Source organism: Anopheles gambiae, chromosome 3 (assembly GCF_943734735.2).
Source record: "Anopheles gambiae chromosome 3, idAnoGambNW_F1_1, whole genome shotgun sequence".
NCBI classification, from domain to species: domain Eukaryota; kingdom Metazoa; phylum Arthropoda; class Insecta; order Diptera; family Culicidae; genus Anopheles; species Anopheles gambiae.
The window spans coordinates 23,285,461-23,301,583 of record NC_064602.1 but is presented as its reverse complement, the minus strand read 5'-3'; the positions used below and the strand labels follow the sequence as shown (position 1 = coordinate 23,301,583).

Here is a 16,123-nt window from a genome sequence, read left to right as displayed (position 1 = left end):
TACTCTAAACGCTCTTGAAATCTTCATTCAGGAATAGAAGCGTTAAAAATCAGCCTTCTAAATTCATACACCTTGGGATAAGCCCATTATACCCACTTAGAAAACTGCTATATAATGCAAACAGCTGACAGGCTGAAATTTCATCCTACGAACATAAAACGGAAAGAACCCCTTTATTAGAATTTTTTTATAGAGATAGTATAAGGCCGCGGTCAAAATACACGGGCCGGAGTAATGTATTAATTTACGTAACAATCTGATATCAAGATAAAGAAAGAAATCGAAGTTATTTACAAAAATATACCGATTCTAATGTAATCTGGAAGAGCTGCATTAAAGTCCGCTTAAAGCCATCCCAAGCGCCACAGATTAAGCTTAAACGACTGGAAAATTGAATATCCATAGAAAAAAAATGAAAGCTCCACAGCTTCATTGGTTTGATCAATAGATGGCGTATTACAACTCATCATTATATTGCTATCCTTTTCTTGCAATGTGTTTCGACAAGTTTCATCTTATCATGATCTATATAGCCTTCTAACTTTCTGAGCAAAAATCTATATGAATGGTCGTGTGGTCAGATACGTGGGTATCAACACCAACGACCATTACTCAAATCTCACTTGCTTCAGTACTGGTGGTTTCCGCTGGAGTTTAGTATTTAAACAATCGTATCGCCGTTCTAGTTCTAGCGATGCATAACTTCAATGCGAAACCATACAACAGTACAGAGGAAATGAGAAAGCTCTCCTCCAAGCGATGAAGCTGAACTGGTTGGAGTATCCCACCAACAGAGAGCGCCATCAGCTTTTTCGCTATTTTTAGAATGCATGAGTCGTTTGCCGTCTGCTAAACGAAGTCTTTCTATATTCCGTTTAGGTAGAGAACTTGAGTCGTTTAGAAGCCGTTTAGTGGTCGTTTAGTGGATTTGTGGCACTTGGGATTCTTTCTCATATTATGTATTTCTCTATGCTTCAAACAAAAACCGAAAGGGATACTAAACAAAGGAAAAAAAAAACATTCAGCAGCACACAGCTGTGGAAAAAAGTAACGTTATACTGTAATAATTTCAACTGAACTTAATATTCTTATCTTTCTTGCTCCTCCCTGAAATGTGGAAAACGGATCGTCAAGTGCTTGGCGTGACCAGCAGCGAAAAAGTGCCAGAAATGTTTCGTTGGCCGTCCATTCCTTCCATGCAATTAAAGCGGAATGCAACGGAAATAGTCTGATGAAGCTCCTGGGCCTCCCTATACACTGCCCCACCCGAACCCTACCCCACTGGGTGAGCTAATGTAGAAAAACTAGTTTCTTCCGTGTTGCGAAATGAAAGCCCCTGTTCCGTTTGTTGGCATGAATATTCATAAAGAGAAAGGTTCCAAAAAGTTTTTCCATCCATCAAATTCGCGGAGGGGCCTCATCATCATCCGCCGTATTGGTGTCCGCGTTTTACTGTTACAAAAGGTGACTGAACTCGGTTTGCCGCAGCGTCGTGCGTGACAGGATTGCTCAATTCCTTCGTCGTCCTCAGCTCCCTGGGCGGTAGGGTGGTGGTGGTGGGTGGGGGGGGGGGGGTTTGGAGGGAGTATAAAGCGTTTTTCCTAAAACGTTCATCTCCCCGCTCCCACCATTGCAAGGGTGTTTTCGGCTGCCAACAAGGGTGGCAACAAACAAACCCTGCAGTTTGCACACAAAATATTGCATCAAGCTACCTGCGACGTGCGCGTTTCCTTCGTGCGTAAGCTACGCAAAGAACTACCACGTGTCTCCATTCCATTCCTTCCTCTCGATCCGTTATCATGCGGCCAGCGAGCCGGGAAGGGGAGAAAAAAACTTAAAATGTGTTAATGAGCTTTTCATCCAATAATAATGATGGCTTTTCCCACAGATCATTCAACGAAAATTCCCAAAGCCAAAAGGGCAGCGTTCCAGCTCGGCCCCACCTCCTTCCCACTATACCGTTTGCACACTGGCCTCCCCAAGTGTTCGTGCTTCCCACTTTTCGGAAGCTCCGGAGTTTTTCAAACAGCACAAACGCGAACGTTCTGTCTCTCGCTCACTTTGTCATTCTCTCGAATGAAGAACCCACCCCCCCATCCCTTCCACGCAGTTTCGGGGGCAGTTTTTTGTTGCGGCTTTTGCGAGTGTGCATCTTTTTTTTCGTTTCGTTTCCTTCCGTTCCTTGCGGGTCCCCCCGGCAAATGGCTGCATCTCGAATACACTTTTGGTCACGTTGTTTTGGGGGTCCGGTGCGGTGCGGGGTGGGGTCCGCAAAACACGCAAGGGTGTGCAGAAGTGGCGTGCTGCGCATCGGAGTTCACAAATTGTACGACGTACGACCAGGCCCGGTTGTCCGACCCCATGCACCCCTGCCAGCCCTGTGTTACACTTGTCCCGGGGCCAGTGGCTGTATAAGGATGTGGTCGGGCGTGCAGCAGCGACAGTTTGCGCTGGAAACTTGTTGACGAAATTGGCCCTTTTTTTTTTTGGGCAAGCCAATTGCGATCGGGTTGATCGGTATGCGCGCGGTGTGGCCGAGAGTGGATTGGGAAAGGGGGGCGGGCGGGCGGGCGGGGTGTGGGGTGCGCGGAAGTTTTGGGGACACGACCTCTTTTGTAATTAACCGTGATACATTTATTTATTTTAGATACACACACACACGCTGCAGGTGGTTCGACGGGGCGGGGAAGGTTTCAATCGTGGAAGATGGACCGGTTGGGTGTTTGAAGCGGATAGGTCTTGGGACACGGGTGCCGTCAGAGTAGAGCCGTTGCAGCTGGCTACGCCGTTTCAAGCTCATTTAAGGTAAGCTATGGCAATAGTTATGTTAAATTAATTTTTATTATAATATCACCCAAAGAGCATTTCGGAAAGCTTGATTAATTTTGACGATTGTTTTAAATCTATTTGCAGAATAACTACTATACTAAATTAAACAAAATGTAAAAAATGCATTATTTGTACATCGCTTCGTATGCACAGCGAACATTAAATATATTTCTTTATTAAAATCAATATCAGGGGGTTACTGCGATAGTTCCCCTTAAAAAAAAAAAAAAACTAAATAAAACAAAATAATGCACCCCCACCCCCAGCCGTGCATCAACCAAGTAGGCAGGGGGCATCACTTACAACGTGTTTTGTGGACAAACCTGTGTCCATGCGTACAGAACGGGGACGGGGAAAAATGACACACAACACACGGGGTTGTGCGTTGTTTCGCAAACAGCAAACGAACGCGAAAATGTAAGGAATAAAAATTAAAATTTTAAATTACGAGCAAGACTTTTTTTGTTGCTGCTGTTTGGTTGTCGTTGCCGCTGCGCTGCTGGCTGCTGTGTATCAAACGCTTGCTGACCAGTAAGGAAAAAGGAAATTCCTTCGTACCTCCACGTGTGTGTGTGTGTGTGTTCGCTTCCCGTTTGGGTTCCATCGTAACTACGATGCGGATGCGTTTGGGGCGATGAAAGGATGATGATTGTTGTTCGGTACAGGAAGATGTGCATCGTAATGCCGGGCATCGTCGCCACCGCAACCGCACAATGCGTTCCAGGCCCCAGCAGCAGCAGTAAGCGGTGCCGTTGTCTAGAGAACGATAGAGAGAATGAGTGGAAAGCGACAAGCGGCACCCGGGCCAGGTATGGGCCAAAGGTAAAGGGGGCCTACCGAAAAATCGGGAACCGAAAGTGGCGATGAGTTTGTTGTTGCATGATGATGATGATGATGCGGCACAAAACGGTTACACCACCCCGGAGGGGAGGGGGAACGGATATGCGTTTTGTGGAGTAGAGTTAGTGCTGCCCAGTGTAAATTGATTACCGGAAAAACGACTGTTGATTGTTGATTTCGTATTGTTTGTTTTGCACATTGTAGTTAAAATTATTATTTGTTTTTAATTTTTTTTATAGAATTAAAAAATATGTTTCTTTTCTATTAAATTGAGTAACTTTTAACGTAAAACCATCTTCATCGATCATCGAAAGAGGGGCCGTTTTGTTGCAACCGTCCCGTCCCCGTTCTGATTGTCTCCGTTCGGTTTTGATACGATGCAACTTCAAAATGCAGTTGGCAATTCCTCAAAAAAAAGGAAAGAAAAGAAACAGAATCATTTGCAGCTGTACGATAATTAAATAAAATATTTGAATGCTTGTGTGTACGGAATCGTTCTCGGGGTTGATCGTTTGTAGAAGCGCAGAAATGACAAATGTCGGCGCTTTTAGGTTGATTTTTTTTTTTGGTGGGCCGATCGTACTTTGAGCTGGAATGGTTGATGTAGTTTGTCAGTTTGTTTTATGTATTCTTTTCGTGTTCTTTTGTTTTTTTTTTAAAGCACAATGTGTTAAGGGCAGTTCGGAAGCAGGCAGGCAGCGGTCAAAATGGACCGCTTTTTTATGGCGAGATTCGTTGCCTGCGCTGTACCTAGGCTCCACAGCCTTACACCACACCGCTTACAGGGTGGGAATTGGGGGTTTAGTGAGCTGATTGAATTTTATTGCAATCAAATGCAAAAACGAAGGAGCCATCCGAAACAGCCTTTTCCCACAAGCTTTGATTGCGATGGATTGGTTGGTGTGTGTTTGTGTTTGTGCGGTTTGTTTTGTTTTGCCTGGGCTGTAATTAATTTCTCTAACCGGTTGGTGTGAATGATTGTTAAGACAGTTGGCCATCAGCACGAACGGAATGAAGCTTCCAAGACCCTTCCATACCAACGCAAAAGCAGTGGTACTGCAATTAAAGTCCGTCTTGTCGGTGTGTTTCGCATTACCAACATTGTACTCTAGCTATTTCTAGAAAGTGTGTTTAATCAGTTTTTTCTGTTTCAATTTCAAAGATGCAACCAATCGAAGCAGTGGGGGGGGGGGGGTTTCCTTCAATTTCGTGACAAGATCAAACCGTTCGATGCAGCAAAATGCAAGGGGGGGAGGGAGGTTTGATAAGCACACAACCATCAACAGACACGTATCTTAGCTGATCGAGCGATACAGAATGAAGCTGCTCGCCTTTTATTCGGCTATAAAACCATCAAGCGGGGCTTAGTCGAAGGGGTCAGTTTGCCTATTGCCGTTTTGTGCGGGACCACGAGTGCGGACCACAATCCGTCGGCGCAACAGCAACACAACATGGAACCGATCGATACGCGGGCAGAGCGCAGGGAAAAGATCGCCTACCATCTGGAGACATGCTTTAACACCATCAACCACATGCTGATTGGATATGTGACGTTTTATCTGTCCTACTACTCGTACACGAGAGGCTTTGGCAAGCTGTTTACCTGGCACATTTTCCTCTGCTCCGTCGGTGTAAGTATATGATTAAAACGAGGGTAGTAAACATCGCGAACGTTACTTACAAGCTTTTCCCCGATTTCTTTTACCGCAGTACCAATTTTTCATGGCACAGTCACTGCTTACGCTCTACCCGGCCAACTCGTGGACGAATCGGTACTCGACTGCAACCAAGCGCCATCTGCACTGGGCTTTGCAGGCGATCGGCTGTGTTGCAATCCTTGTCGGGATCGTTATTGAGATCTATCTGAAGGAGGATGCCGGACGGAACCACTTCCGGTCGGATCATGCCATAACGGGTAAATGGAAATGCATTTTAATACTCCTCCTGCTGTCCACAATGTCACTGGTATTACGTTTGTTTTTTTTTTTTAGGTTTGGTTTCACTCATCTTTATCGCACTGTCCATACTGAACGGCATCGCAGCGATGTACACCGTCAAGATTAAGCACCTCATCAAGCCAGTGTACGTGAAGATGTGCCACTACCTGACCGGCATTGTCGCCTTCGTTATCGGTGAGTGTGGAAGTGTGTGGATCGCGCGCACGTTTCGATTGATTGAACGCGCCACAGCAACAACAACAACAACCCTCTTTGCAATAATTCCGTTTTCACCCCTCCCGAGCAGGTATGACATCGCTCGCGCTCGAGTACTCACCGCGGATGCTATCGGTGCAGCACAAGCAGATGCTGATCGCGTTCACCACCATTACGACCGCCCTGACCCTAATCGGGGTGTGCAAAACGATGACCAATCAGTGCCGAAATCTGCGCCAATCTTGAAGATTGAAATTGAAAAGTGTGTAATGTATGTATGTATACTGTTAAAATTCATTTATTTGTATCACGCGCCACAATGTTCGCTCGCTCGGTGCTGTGTTGTACAATGCGTATTATTTGCTTTTCATTACAAAATACGTAACGGAGACGTGTGTTGTTTGTTATTCGTTGTGTCATTAGCAGCGCGCGCTAGCGTGATTTGATTTAAAAAGAAAAGAAAAAAAAAACACTCCTCTCTCTCTCTCTCTCCTATTTCGTGTCCTACTGATCTGATCCTGGCAATCCCCCCGGGGGTGGATAGGTGAAAACAAAATGATGATACTTCATAATTACTAAAAACAAAATATTCTCTATTAAGGCTGCATGCATATGCGTTATGGGTTACGGGACAGAAATGATCGTTTTTCCACTGTGGTTGTGGATTTGAGTTAATTTTGCTACGAAGCAAATCGTAAAACTAGAAACAAACGACGGTTTGTGGCTGGTAGTCGACTTAAAATCGTTGTTGTGCTTGTTTTGTTGCTTCTTTTTGTTTTGATTTCTTTTTTTTTCCTTCTTTTTTTTCTGTTGTGTTGTATGATTTGTTGCCGCTTTTCGTAATCGTACATTATCGTAAATTTAGTTAAACATAAGAATCACAATTTCTTCGTTTAGATTTGTTTATTAGAATTTTTCTTTAATTTATACTTTTCTCTCTCTCTCTCTCTTTTTCTCGCACATACTTTTCTTCTTCTTATCTCATTCTTTCTCTCTTTCTCTCCTTCTCATTTCTTCTACATGTTTCATTTTGTATTTTCTTTCTAACACGTAACTTTTGTTTTTTGTTTGTTATAAATTTCAATTAAGATTAAAATTTGGCCGAAAGTTTTTGTTTTGTTGCAGTTCGCGTTGTTGCTTCACGTGTTGCAAAAAAAAATAATAATAAAATTTCCATTACCTAGCCTAGTCAACGATTGTCGATTGTAAATAAAACACCGTTTTGCCTTTCTACTTCTTCTGCTCCTTCTTCTTCTTTTTTTGTTAAGCTTTTTTGTTGCCTCCTCGTTTTTTTTCTCTCTCTCTCTATCATTCTTTTTAAATAAATAGCGTTCACGACGAAAAAATAATAATAAATTTTGCTTTTTTTCTTGTTTTGCTTTTGCACATTACCTAATCTTGTCGAAATTAAAAATCACATTTTTCGTTGCTGTTTTATTACTCTGTCAACAGGCATCTGAATTAAACGCAATCAACACAATGCTTGAAAGGGTGGAGGGAGAGTGGTGGTGAGCATGCGAAAGGTGAAAAGAACAATAAAATTAAACCATTTTACTCAAAAACTGTAGCATTTTCAACAGTCCTTGGGGGGCGGGGGAGTCGTTAAGAGTGGGTTAAAAATGTTTAAACGTAAAGTTAAAAAATAACGTTTAAACGTTCGATGTTTTGTTCTTGCTCTTGCGCACGTTCGTTACCTTTACCACAGACCACAGAGAACGCATTTTTCGATCCGCGCTTTCGTTGTTCGTACTGACTTTATATGATAGTGCTCTTCTTCTCTCACTTTCTCTCTCTCTCCCTCTCTCTCTATCTCTCTCTCTCTCTCTTTCTCTCTTTCTACCTCGCTTTTTATGTACAAGTGGTAAGAGAATGATGCAGTCGTTCGTTAAAATGTTCGTCAGTTTGAATAGCTTGCACGTGACCGTATTTGAAAGCTTCGCGGATTGCTAATAAACGATCGTGGGAGAAAGTGATTCCTGTTCGAAGAATTAATCTCTAGATCCCGAAAAGAAGGAGGGAAGAAACTAAGTTTACTTGGGTAGTAATGTAAACGTTGCGTTTCTCGCGCAAGATAGCTCTTGAATGTAGTCAAGCATTGTAGGTGAACCGTTGCATCTAGCAATACGTTTTTTTCCTCTGTTTGTTTTTCTTTTGTTACTTGCCAATACGACATCGATCGATATTTCACGCCTAACAATCTGATGATCGATGTGATGATGATAGTGGAGTCGTGCTTAGCACAGCGTTTGCTATAAAAGTGTAATCGAAAGCAGCTAAAACAAAATCGTTCAGGTAGCAGAGATCTACTACATGCTTTTCCATTTCCGTAACGCCGTGCCTGTCAACTACCGTCGGCGTCATCACCGGCCATGTATGTGTGTGCAATGTGTTGCCGTTAATTGAATTCATATTAAAAAAAAAACAAATGCCTAACAAAAAAATAATAATAATATGTAAGTTAAAATTAGCTTGCTTGCGTTAGATGCGTCCGCGGCCACCGCGGGATGTTGAAGTGGGGTGAAAGCGGGATCGGAGGGGGGAGAAGAAACAAAAATGGCAGCAGGCGACTGGTTCAGCTGTTGATGTTGCTGCCCCCGGTCAGCTGGTTGTGCGCCATCTGCAGGATGTCCTTCTTCTCCTTGGGGAACCGCAGCTCCCGGCCCGCCAGACGGGCAGTCTCTAGTTCTCTCTCGGCTATAGCCAGCTCCCGGCTGAGCAGGCCGGGGTTTTCGTGCTCCCGCTCGATCCAGTCGAGCGCCATCTGCTGGCGCATCTCGTCGTCCAGCGATCGGTTCGAGTAGTGGGCGACCACCTCCTGCCGCGAGCACTGCCGTTCGCGCATCGCCTTCAGCGAACCGTTCCAGTGCAGCAGCTGGAACACGGTCATCAGCTCCTGGAACTCGAGCATGGTGCGGCCTTTGTTGGTTTCCAGCATGAATCTGCATAGCGCGATGAGGGGGAGGGGGGTCGGGGGGGAGAATAAAACACGTTTCCTTTGTAAAAATCCGCTGAACGATCGCTCTTGCCAACGGCCTTACCTGAACGCTCCGATGCCGGTGTCGGGCCCGTCGTCCTCCTGGTTCTGATCGCCCTTGAACGAGGCACGCGCCTCGGTGACCGCCTTCTCGATGAAATCATCGCTGATGCGCCGGGACGGGTGTTCGTTGAATACGGAATTCATTAAAGCTATCTTCGCGGAGCTTCGCCGTGCTTCTGCTTTCGTGGGGCAGTTCTGTAACAATGTGGGGAACCGAGTGAAACATAGAAAGGATTGTAGTAGTGATGGGTACGGCGGCGTAAAAATTCGAAATAGATTCGTCCGGAGTTGCCCGGAGTTACTCGGAGTCCGGAGACTTTCGGAGTCATTCGGAGTTGATCAGAGATGTTCGGAGTCGTTCAAAGGTGTTCGGAGTCGTCAGGAGTCGTCCGGAGTCACCCGAAGTCGTCCGAAATCCGGGCCGGTGTCTTCCTTCAAAACAAAGATCTGTGTACGAAGTACACGCGCAAAGTGAAAAACCAAAAAAAAAAAAAAAAGACAACGAAATGAAATTCCTGATAACAAGCACAATGCACCGGACGGCTCCAGTTGACTCGAGTCGCGGTCGGGATCGACTTTGATCGACTCTGGACGAATCCGGCCGACTCCGGACAACTCCAACCTCGGCGAATTCCGGGCGACTTCGGACAACTCCGGACGACTCCAAATGACTCCAAATGACTCCGACTCCGGACGACTCCGGGCATCTTCGGACCATTCTCTGGACGACTCCGGACATCTCCGAATCTGAGCAACTCCGGCCAACTTCGAATCTGAGCAACTCCAGAGAACTTCAACTCCGGGCGACTTCAGAGAACTTCAACTCCGGGCGACTTCAGAGAACTTCAACTCCGGGCGACTTCAGAGAACTCCAACTCCGGGCAACTCCGGACGACTCCAGACGACTCCAGACGACTCCAGACGTCTCCGGACATCACCAAACGACTCCGGGCGGGACCAGTGGTCCCCATTTTGCCGGGATCAGACTAACAATAGCCGGAATTGGATCGGAGTCGTCGGTACGCTCCAAATAGCACATCACTAGATTCTAGTAATGCACTTTTTTGTTGTTGTAAAGCTGACTTGAACAGTAAAAGTACCTGAAAACTCCCAAAACAGCTTCCACCGGGCAGGGTCACGTAGCACACGTACGGTTGGCTGGTGGACGGAATCGATTCGTATATCACTAGTGCGCCATTCTTCAGGTCCGCTCCGCGCGCTGCCTTCATTTGCCAGAACTCTTGCAGTGCTTCGACGACGTTCACTGGAAGCAGAGGAGGAAAGGGAATCAATAATTAGCAACGCTTTGAATGCTTCAATTTGATATCTTAAAACAGAGATTTTAACAAAATATAGTTCGTTCGATCGTTAATTGATCGAGCAGAGACAGACTCATCGATCGCGTCTTACCACCGTAATCGCCATCATCGTACAGTGCCGGAATGTGTGGAATGGACCAGATCGGTTCTTCCGGGTAGACCATCATCTTGGCAGTGGGTTTTGTAGAATGGTTTGCCGAAGCTGTTACTGTTTACGGTGGAAGAACCTTTTGCGGTGGTGCGGTGAGTTCGTCCCAACGGGTCAGGCACGAAAAAGAGTGTATCGTTGCGCGTGCTGCACACCTTTTGCCGTGCGTGCTGCTTCTGTCCCTCGTAATAAACCCCTACCACACCAGTAGTGTAGCTGGTAGCGAAGACCCCGTTACACTGACACAACCGTACACCGGTGGTTTCTATCGTACGCACGCACGTTTCTGAATGTTGCTGTTAGGTGTTCATTCAGAAGATGAACCTCTTCCGGGCTCAACATCACACAACAACTCGCTAGAAAATGGGGTTTGGTTTTACCGGGTTTTTGTGTCTGTTGCTGTCCTCTGCTTGTTATTCTTATACACAACCTAACCACTGTTGAAACGTTATCATTGGATTATAGGATAACTCGCAGCAAAGGATAACTCGTGTCACTGCAAATTGTAGGAAACTGTTAAACATCCTCTTTTGCCCTTGGGATGATGGGATAATCGAGCAAAGCCTTTGCTGAGTTTACAATCATCCACCGCCAAAGCCGTTGCTATTCTAAGATAGGAAAGATACGGCTGTTCGGGGCTTCTTTCCCCCGGCCAGAAAGAATCACTCGTGCTCGGGCAGTTGTTGTAAAAGCATGCTGAGTGTTTTTGTTCTCCCCCCCCCCTCCGCACGCAAAAGGAAAAGAAGCATTATCGGCTTGGCACTCTTGAGTGGCCATCCCCTAATTATCCTACCCGTAGAGTGGAGTGGCCAATCGCTTTTACACGGATGGTCGCTTCCGGTGTTTACTTTAAGCATTATTACAATGTTGTTGTTTTTTTGCCCCCTTCCCGCAGAGGCATCGGCTTCATCACCACCTTGTTCACCGGCAGCCATTTTAAGCGCCCAAAAGAAAATCAAACCTAGTCATTGTGCACTTGGTTCAATCAGGTGCGTCATAAAAATACACCATCTCCCATATCGGTGGCGGCGCTGAGAGGAGCTGTGCTTTCCTGTGTCCTTTGTGTTACAGTTTTCCGACCAAATGGTTGGTAAGAGATTATTTACTGGAATTTGTGGAAACACGGGTGCTGTGTGTTACCCGAGTGTTGGTGTGATGTGTGTGTGTGTGTGTGTGTGTGTGTGTGTGTGTGTGTGTGTGTGTGTGTGTGTGTGTGTGTGTGTGTGTGTGTGTGTGTGTGTGTGTGTGTGTGTGTGTGTGTGTGTGTGTGTGCGTAAGGAAAGGCTGGGAGATGAATTAAAAGCGATCCCAGGCGAGCCCGCTTCACGAAAACAAAGCGCTGTACGAATCGTAGCTGAAATGCACAGATAAAAGCAGTTCAATCAAGACGGAATATTTTATTGCTTTCCCTGTTTTATTTGCTCTCCCTCGGGTTCGGGTTGGTTCTGTTGTTCGGTGGGATCAACCGGACGTCGAACTACTGCTGCTGCTGCTGCCTCCGCCTTGCACGATCACGGAGAGCAACCGCTCCAAACCCGTACGAAACGACGGGCCAACACGGGGCCAACAGCAGCAGCAGCAGCAGCAGGCACCCCCCGAAAAGAAACAGCGGCGCGAAACAGAGACAGAGAGCGATGAATATTAATTTCCTTTAAAGTCGTAACAAATTCTGATGAAGTCAGTACGTCCACGAAAACGGTACATGGAAAGCAAAAGCAGACGATCAGCCCCGAGCCCCTACCGATCGGGGAAGGAAGGCTCAAGAGAAAGGCAAAGAAGAAGAGAAAAGAAAAGAGAAAGGAAATAGTAGGCAAAAAAACCCCCCTCCCCCCCCCCCCCCCTCTACTTTCCACCACGAAAACCCCCGGGGACGACAAACAGCAGAACGGCGAGGAAATAAAAACATTAGAGGTAATTATTATTGTTTAATCAAGCGATGTGTTTTTAGTGTGCGACAGAAGTTGATCAATCGGTTTTATCGCGCAGCGCGCGCGCCCTGTGGATGCCTCGTCCGATTTTGGATGTCGTTGTTTTTTTTGTTTTTGGGTTTTTTGAGAGTGGGATGAGTTATTGAGGTTAGGCAGCCGTGGTACGGTTTTGATTTTCGATCTGACCGAATTAACGATACACGAACACGCAGCATCCCCAACCGAACCGGCGTGTTATGGCGTTATTTCCGACAGGCTGTTAGGGCGTGCGCGCGAGCACATGGTTCATCCGCTCTTGCGCGCGCGCGCGCAATAAACAAAGGACTTCAACGCGCCGACGTAAAGCGACGAACCCGGGCGGTCAACATTCGTCGTTTCTGTCACTTTTACGGGGTGTTCAAGCCAGGGGTACGCAAGCGGCAGAGAAAACAGATCTACAATTGAATCGGCGTTTCAAGCTCCGACACTGAAACAGCGCATCAATGTAGCAGAACCGTTGCACTTCAGGTCAGCCAGCAGCTCTCCGGTCCGCGGCCGACTACTAATTGAATTATATATAAATATCGACGCGTATTTACATAAATTAAATTCGCAACAGCAAGAAATCTTCACTCTGGCGGCCGCGTTCGCGACTGTGTAGCTGTTATGCTGTCGTCGTCGTTGTGGTCGTCGTGGTCGTCGTCTTTTGCTGCTTTCATATTTTCTCGTTCAGGTTCATTCTTTCACCAGCGCACGAAGAGAAGGGGGGGGGGGGGGGTTCCGGGGGCTGCGGCGGCGGCGGTGGCCGCGGGTAGAAAGAAGGCAGTTCATTCGCTTTCTTTCGCACCGCACCAACCGGGGCCCAGCAGCGCCATGGTGTTTGCAAAAGGTTTTGCAGGCCATCTACAGGCCCGGTTCGTCGTCTTGGCTCTCCTTGCTTTTGCTCTCTTGCTCTTTCGCTCTCCCTGGACCTCTCTCTCTCTTTCCATCTGTCACATTGAACTATTTTTCTTTCGCCATTTTTCTTCTTTATACGGTCCAACTGCTTGGACCCTGGCCCTGGCTGGCCCATGTTGCTGCTGCTGCTGCTGCTGGTGCTGCCGTTAACGGCGTCTTGTGCGAGCCTTCGCGAAAGAGGCCGTAAAAATGGAACGGTTAAAATGTGAATCAGCAACAAACACCGACCCCTTGGTTGGCAGCTTCCACCGCGAGCACACAACACTGCTCTCTTCGGGAGATTTCGCGAACACGGCGATACTCCTCGATGACGGGTTTCGCCGCAGCAGGGTCCAACGCCAGTCCTTCCCCATCTCCCATTCGCTCCATCGTGTACCCCGTGGCCTGTTGTGTCGGTTGTGCATGTGGGCGTGCGATTCGCGATCGCCGTATATGCTCTGCTGTTGATGCTGTTGATGCTGCTGCTGCTGCTGCTGCGATTGCTTTTTTTTTGCTGTTCGTTGCTGCGGTTTTGTCGCACTGCAGGCTTGATGTGGTTGTCTTCCTGTGTGTGTGTGTGTGTGTGTACCACTTGTATGTATGTATGTATATACTTGCAGGTGGGTTGGTGAGTGTAGGAAATTTTATTTCCATGCAGATGGTCACTTTAATTTTATTGAATTCTTCTCCTCGTTCGCTGCGTTGTCCGCGGCCGTTGTCGCCGTGTACACACACACACACACACTGGGCGCTTCCCATCCCTCTGTGTTTTTTTATTTATTTGCAAGCATTAACTGCTTTGCATAAGTGTTGTACATCATGGCACAGGCGCACCGAAGGGCCAGAGCGAGATAGACGCATGCGGTGTGTGCGCGAACGGTGTAGGGCAAGCAAAGCTAAGTACGGAGAAAGAGACACACACACTGCAACCACACATCAAAACGTCGCTGGCCGTCCGTGTTTATAAAGTATGCTGCGGTGGTACTCGTTTGGTGTGTCTTTTTTTTTGTTTGGTTTTCTTGTTTTATTTGCTTCTCTTTGTACACCTTTTTGTGTTTTTTTTCTTCTTCCTCTTTTCAACATTGTCGATATGCATCGATCGTGTGCGGGGTGCGGTTTTGCCTGCACAACACTGCGCAAGGGCTGAGGAGGCTGCCCCGTGCCCGTGCATACATTATGCCTTTTTCTTCTGTCTTTTTAAACGGACACGGCCAAGTTCAAAAACTTATGCTCAAAGACGCCGTCGCAAAGAGATTATTATTGCAATATCTTTTGTGTGTGTGTGCTTTTCCCCATTTGCAGTACGATCGTACGCTTCAATTTGTGTATAAAATGAGAACCGCAAATTGTCGTCTTTTTGTCACCGAACAACCGGAGTTAAAAAGCAAAACGGAAAGAGCCTTCAAACAGTTGATGCTGTTTGTCTTTGAGCTGGAATTAATTCATAAAATGTCACCCCAAATAGCTGTTTCTACTCATCCCTTTTTCTCTTCAAAACGCGTTGCATTGAGTTCACGAAAGCATGACAGAGAAAGCGATTATGCCCACTGCTTGAGTGCATCACATCATGATCATTCACAGCAACCGCAACAACAACAACAACAACAACAACAAACACTCACAATTGTTATGATTTTGCTACTATAAACAACCAAAAACGCAATCACATCAAGACGCTTCAAGACACAATTACACTCGCAACGAAAGTTTGTCTCACTGTCTGGGGGAAAAAAACGGACACTGGAGGGAGCGTCCACCCCATCCGGATATCACTGGCCGAACTGGTTACTCATCACCATCACCATCATCACCACTCTCGCAACAGCAACAGCAACAACGATAGCCAAACCAAGAAAAATGAAAAGCTCCCTTTGCTGCACTGACACTTCCAAAACCCTCCGTAAATGTACCGTAACAACGGCACGGCGCACACGGCCGTGGCGGAAAGGAAAGCGCGGAGAGGACACGATTTTTCCACACAAACAACGCGCACCGCGATCGATCGATTCACACCAAACAGTCCTGGCCGGCCGACGGGAGTCCCCGTGAAAACCCGTGGCAGGAAAAACCGAACACACTCTCCCACTGAAAGTGCCCTCTCACTCCCCCCACCCCCCCTCTTCGCCCCGCCCGTTAAAACGCAAGCAGCAACAGAAAATCACGCCGAAATCGCGACGAATCTTACACGCGTCAACGCTCCAACGATATAGTTAAAAGACTAAAGAACCTAAAAAGTGGAGAAACATAAAAGCATACGCTCGGGCGAAGCGCGCACCGCACTGAGCGAGCGCGGCCGGTTCTTGGGCGAGATAGGGGTGTGAATAGTTTGGCCTGGGCCGTGTGAGCCCCCAGCGTGAGCATCCTCCTCACCCAAGTGGCGGCGGGCGGCGGCGGGCAGGCCCAAGCAGCGCCAGCGCCTTGGCAGCCCCGGACAACTCTCACGGGGCGTCTTTCGGAGTTGCGCTGTGTGTGCGCGCGCGCGCGCTTGTGTGTGTGTGTGCGTGCTGTCTCGCTTCCTCCCGCACCGTGCTGCCCTGGCGCTTTTCTCTTGAACTCGTTCGTCCGTCCGTGGGCCACCGTTTTTTTGTTGTTGCGATCGGGTAGAGGTGAAGGAAAAAAACACACACACACACGACTCAAGCAACAAGGGCAAAAGGGCAGACTAGAGGGTGACCGAGAGGGGGACTTTGCTGTTGCTGCGTCCGGTGGTAATCTGGGTACGGGAAACCGTTTGTGTGCATGTGTGTGTGTGTGTGCTCGCACACCCATACAGAGGGAAGACCTTTGAAATCTACGTACGATCGAGACGGGAACCTTTTTTTTGCTGCTGCTGCTGCTGCTGCTCTCTTCTCGCAAGTGCAGACCGATCTGAGCCGAGGCTGAGAGAGTGGTGTGGGTTTTTTGTGTTGTGTTGTTTTTGTTGCTCCCTCTTCGTTGTTTGTTTCCCAATCCCT

The 16,123-nt window shown here is 47.2% G+C and overlaps 2 protein-coding genes and 1 long non-coding RNA gene across 5 annotated transcripts in view; 2 read left to right on the top strand and 1 right to left on the bottom strand.

Moving 5' to 3' along the window:
• The first annotated feature begins 2,581 nt into the window (after window positions 1-2,581).
• LOC133393289 (uncharacterized) lies at window positions 2,582-3,276 on the top strand. The gene is made up of 2 exons (XR_009766073.1): window positions 2,582-2,805; window positions 2,914-3,276. It is a non-coding gene; the product is annotated as an uncharacterized LOC133393289 (long non-coding RNA).
• Window positions 3,277-5,023: 1,747 nt separating this feature from the next.
• On the top strand, window positions 5,024-6,213 carry LOC3291882 (uncharacterized). The gene is made up of 4 exons (XM_552919.4): window positions 5,024-5,300; window positions 5,380-5,584; window positions 5,661-5,801; window positions 5,914-6,213. The coding sequence occupies exons 1-4, from the start codon at window positions 5,121-5,123 to the stop codon at window positions 6,066-6,068; spliced, it is 681 nt and encodes a 226-aa protein (XP_552919.4). The 5' UTR covers window positions 5,024-5,120; the 3' UTR covers window positions 6,069-6,213.
• A 907-nt stretch (window positions 6,214-7,120) lies between these two features.
• The window catches only part of LOC1279972 (protein limb expression 1 homolog), a 30,711-nt gene continuing 21,708 nt past the window's right edge, over window positions 7,121-16,123 (bottom strand). The window contains exons 1-5 of one of the 3 annotated variants that reach the window (XM_061657543.1): window positions 15,355-15,459; window positions 10,270-10,822; window positions 9,960-10,123; window positions 8,861-9,054; window positions 7,121-8,761 (exon numbers count right to left, since the gene is read on the bottom strand). In XM_061657543.1, coding sequence (XP_061513527.1) covers window positions 8,395-8,761; window positions 8,861-9,054; window positions 9,960-10,123; window positions 10,270-10,345 — 801 coding nt within the window. In that variant the 5' untranslated portion in view covers window positions 10,346-10,822; window positions 15,355-15,459 and the 3' untranslated portion in view covers window positions 7,121-8,394. Of the gene's footprint in view, window positions 8,762-8,860; window positions 9,055-9,959; window positions 10,124-10,269; window positions 10,823-15,079; window positions 15,258-15,354; window positions 15,460-16,123 lie in introns of those variants that run through there. The other 2 variants (XM_061657544.1, XM_061657541.1) reach the window with 2 other exon arrangements.

Excerpts from the sequence above, each read along its gene's own strand:
- LOC3291882 (XM_552919.4), top strand. The coding sequence starts at position 5,121 with ATGGAACCGATCGATACGCGGGCAGAGCGCAGGGAAAAGATCGCCTAC. Across the intron at positions 5,585-5,660 it reads GTCGGATCATGCCATAACGG|GTTTGGTTTCACTCATCTTT; the intron begins GTAAATGGAAAT and ends TTTTTTTTTTAG. Across the intron at positions 5,802-5,913 it reads CATTGTCGCCTTCGTTATCG|GTATGACATCGCTCGCGCTC; the intron begins GTGAGTGTGGAA and ends CCTCCCGAGCAG.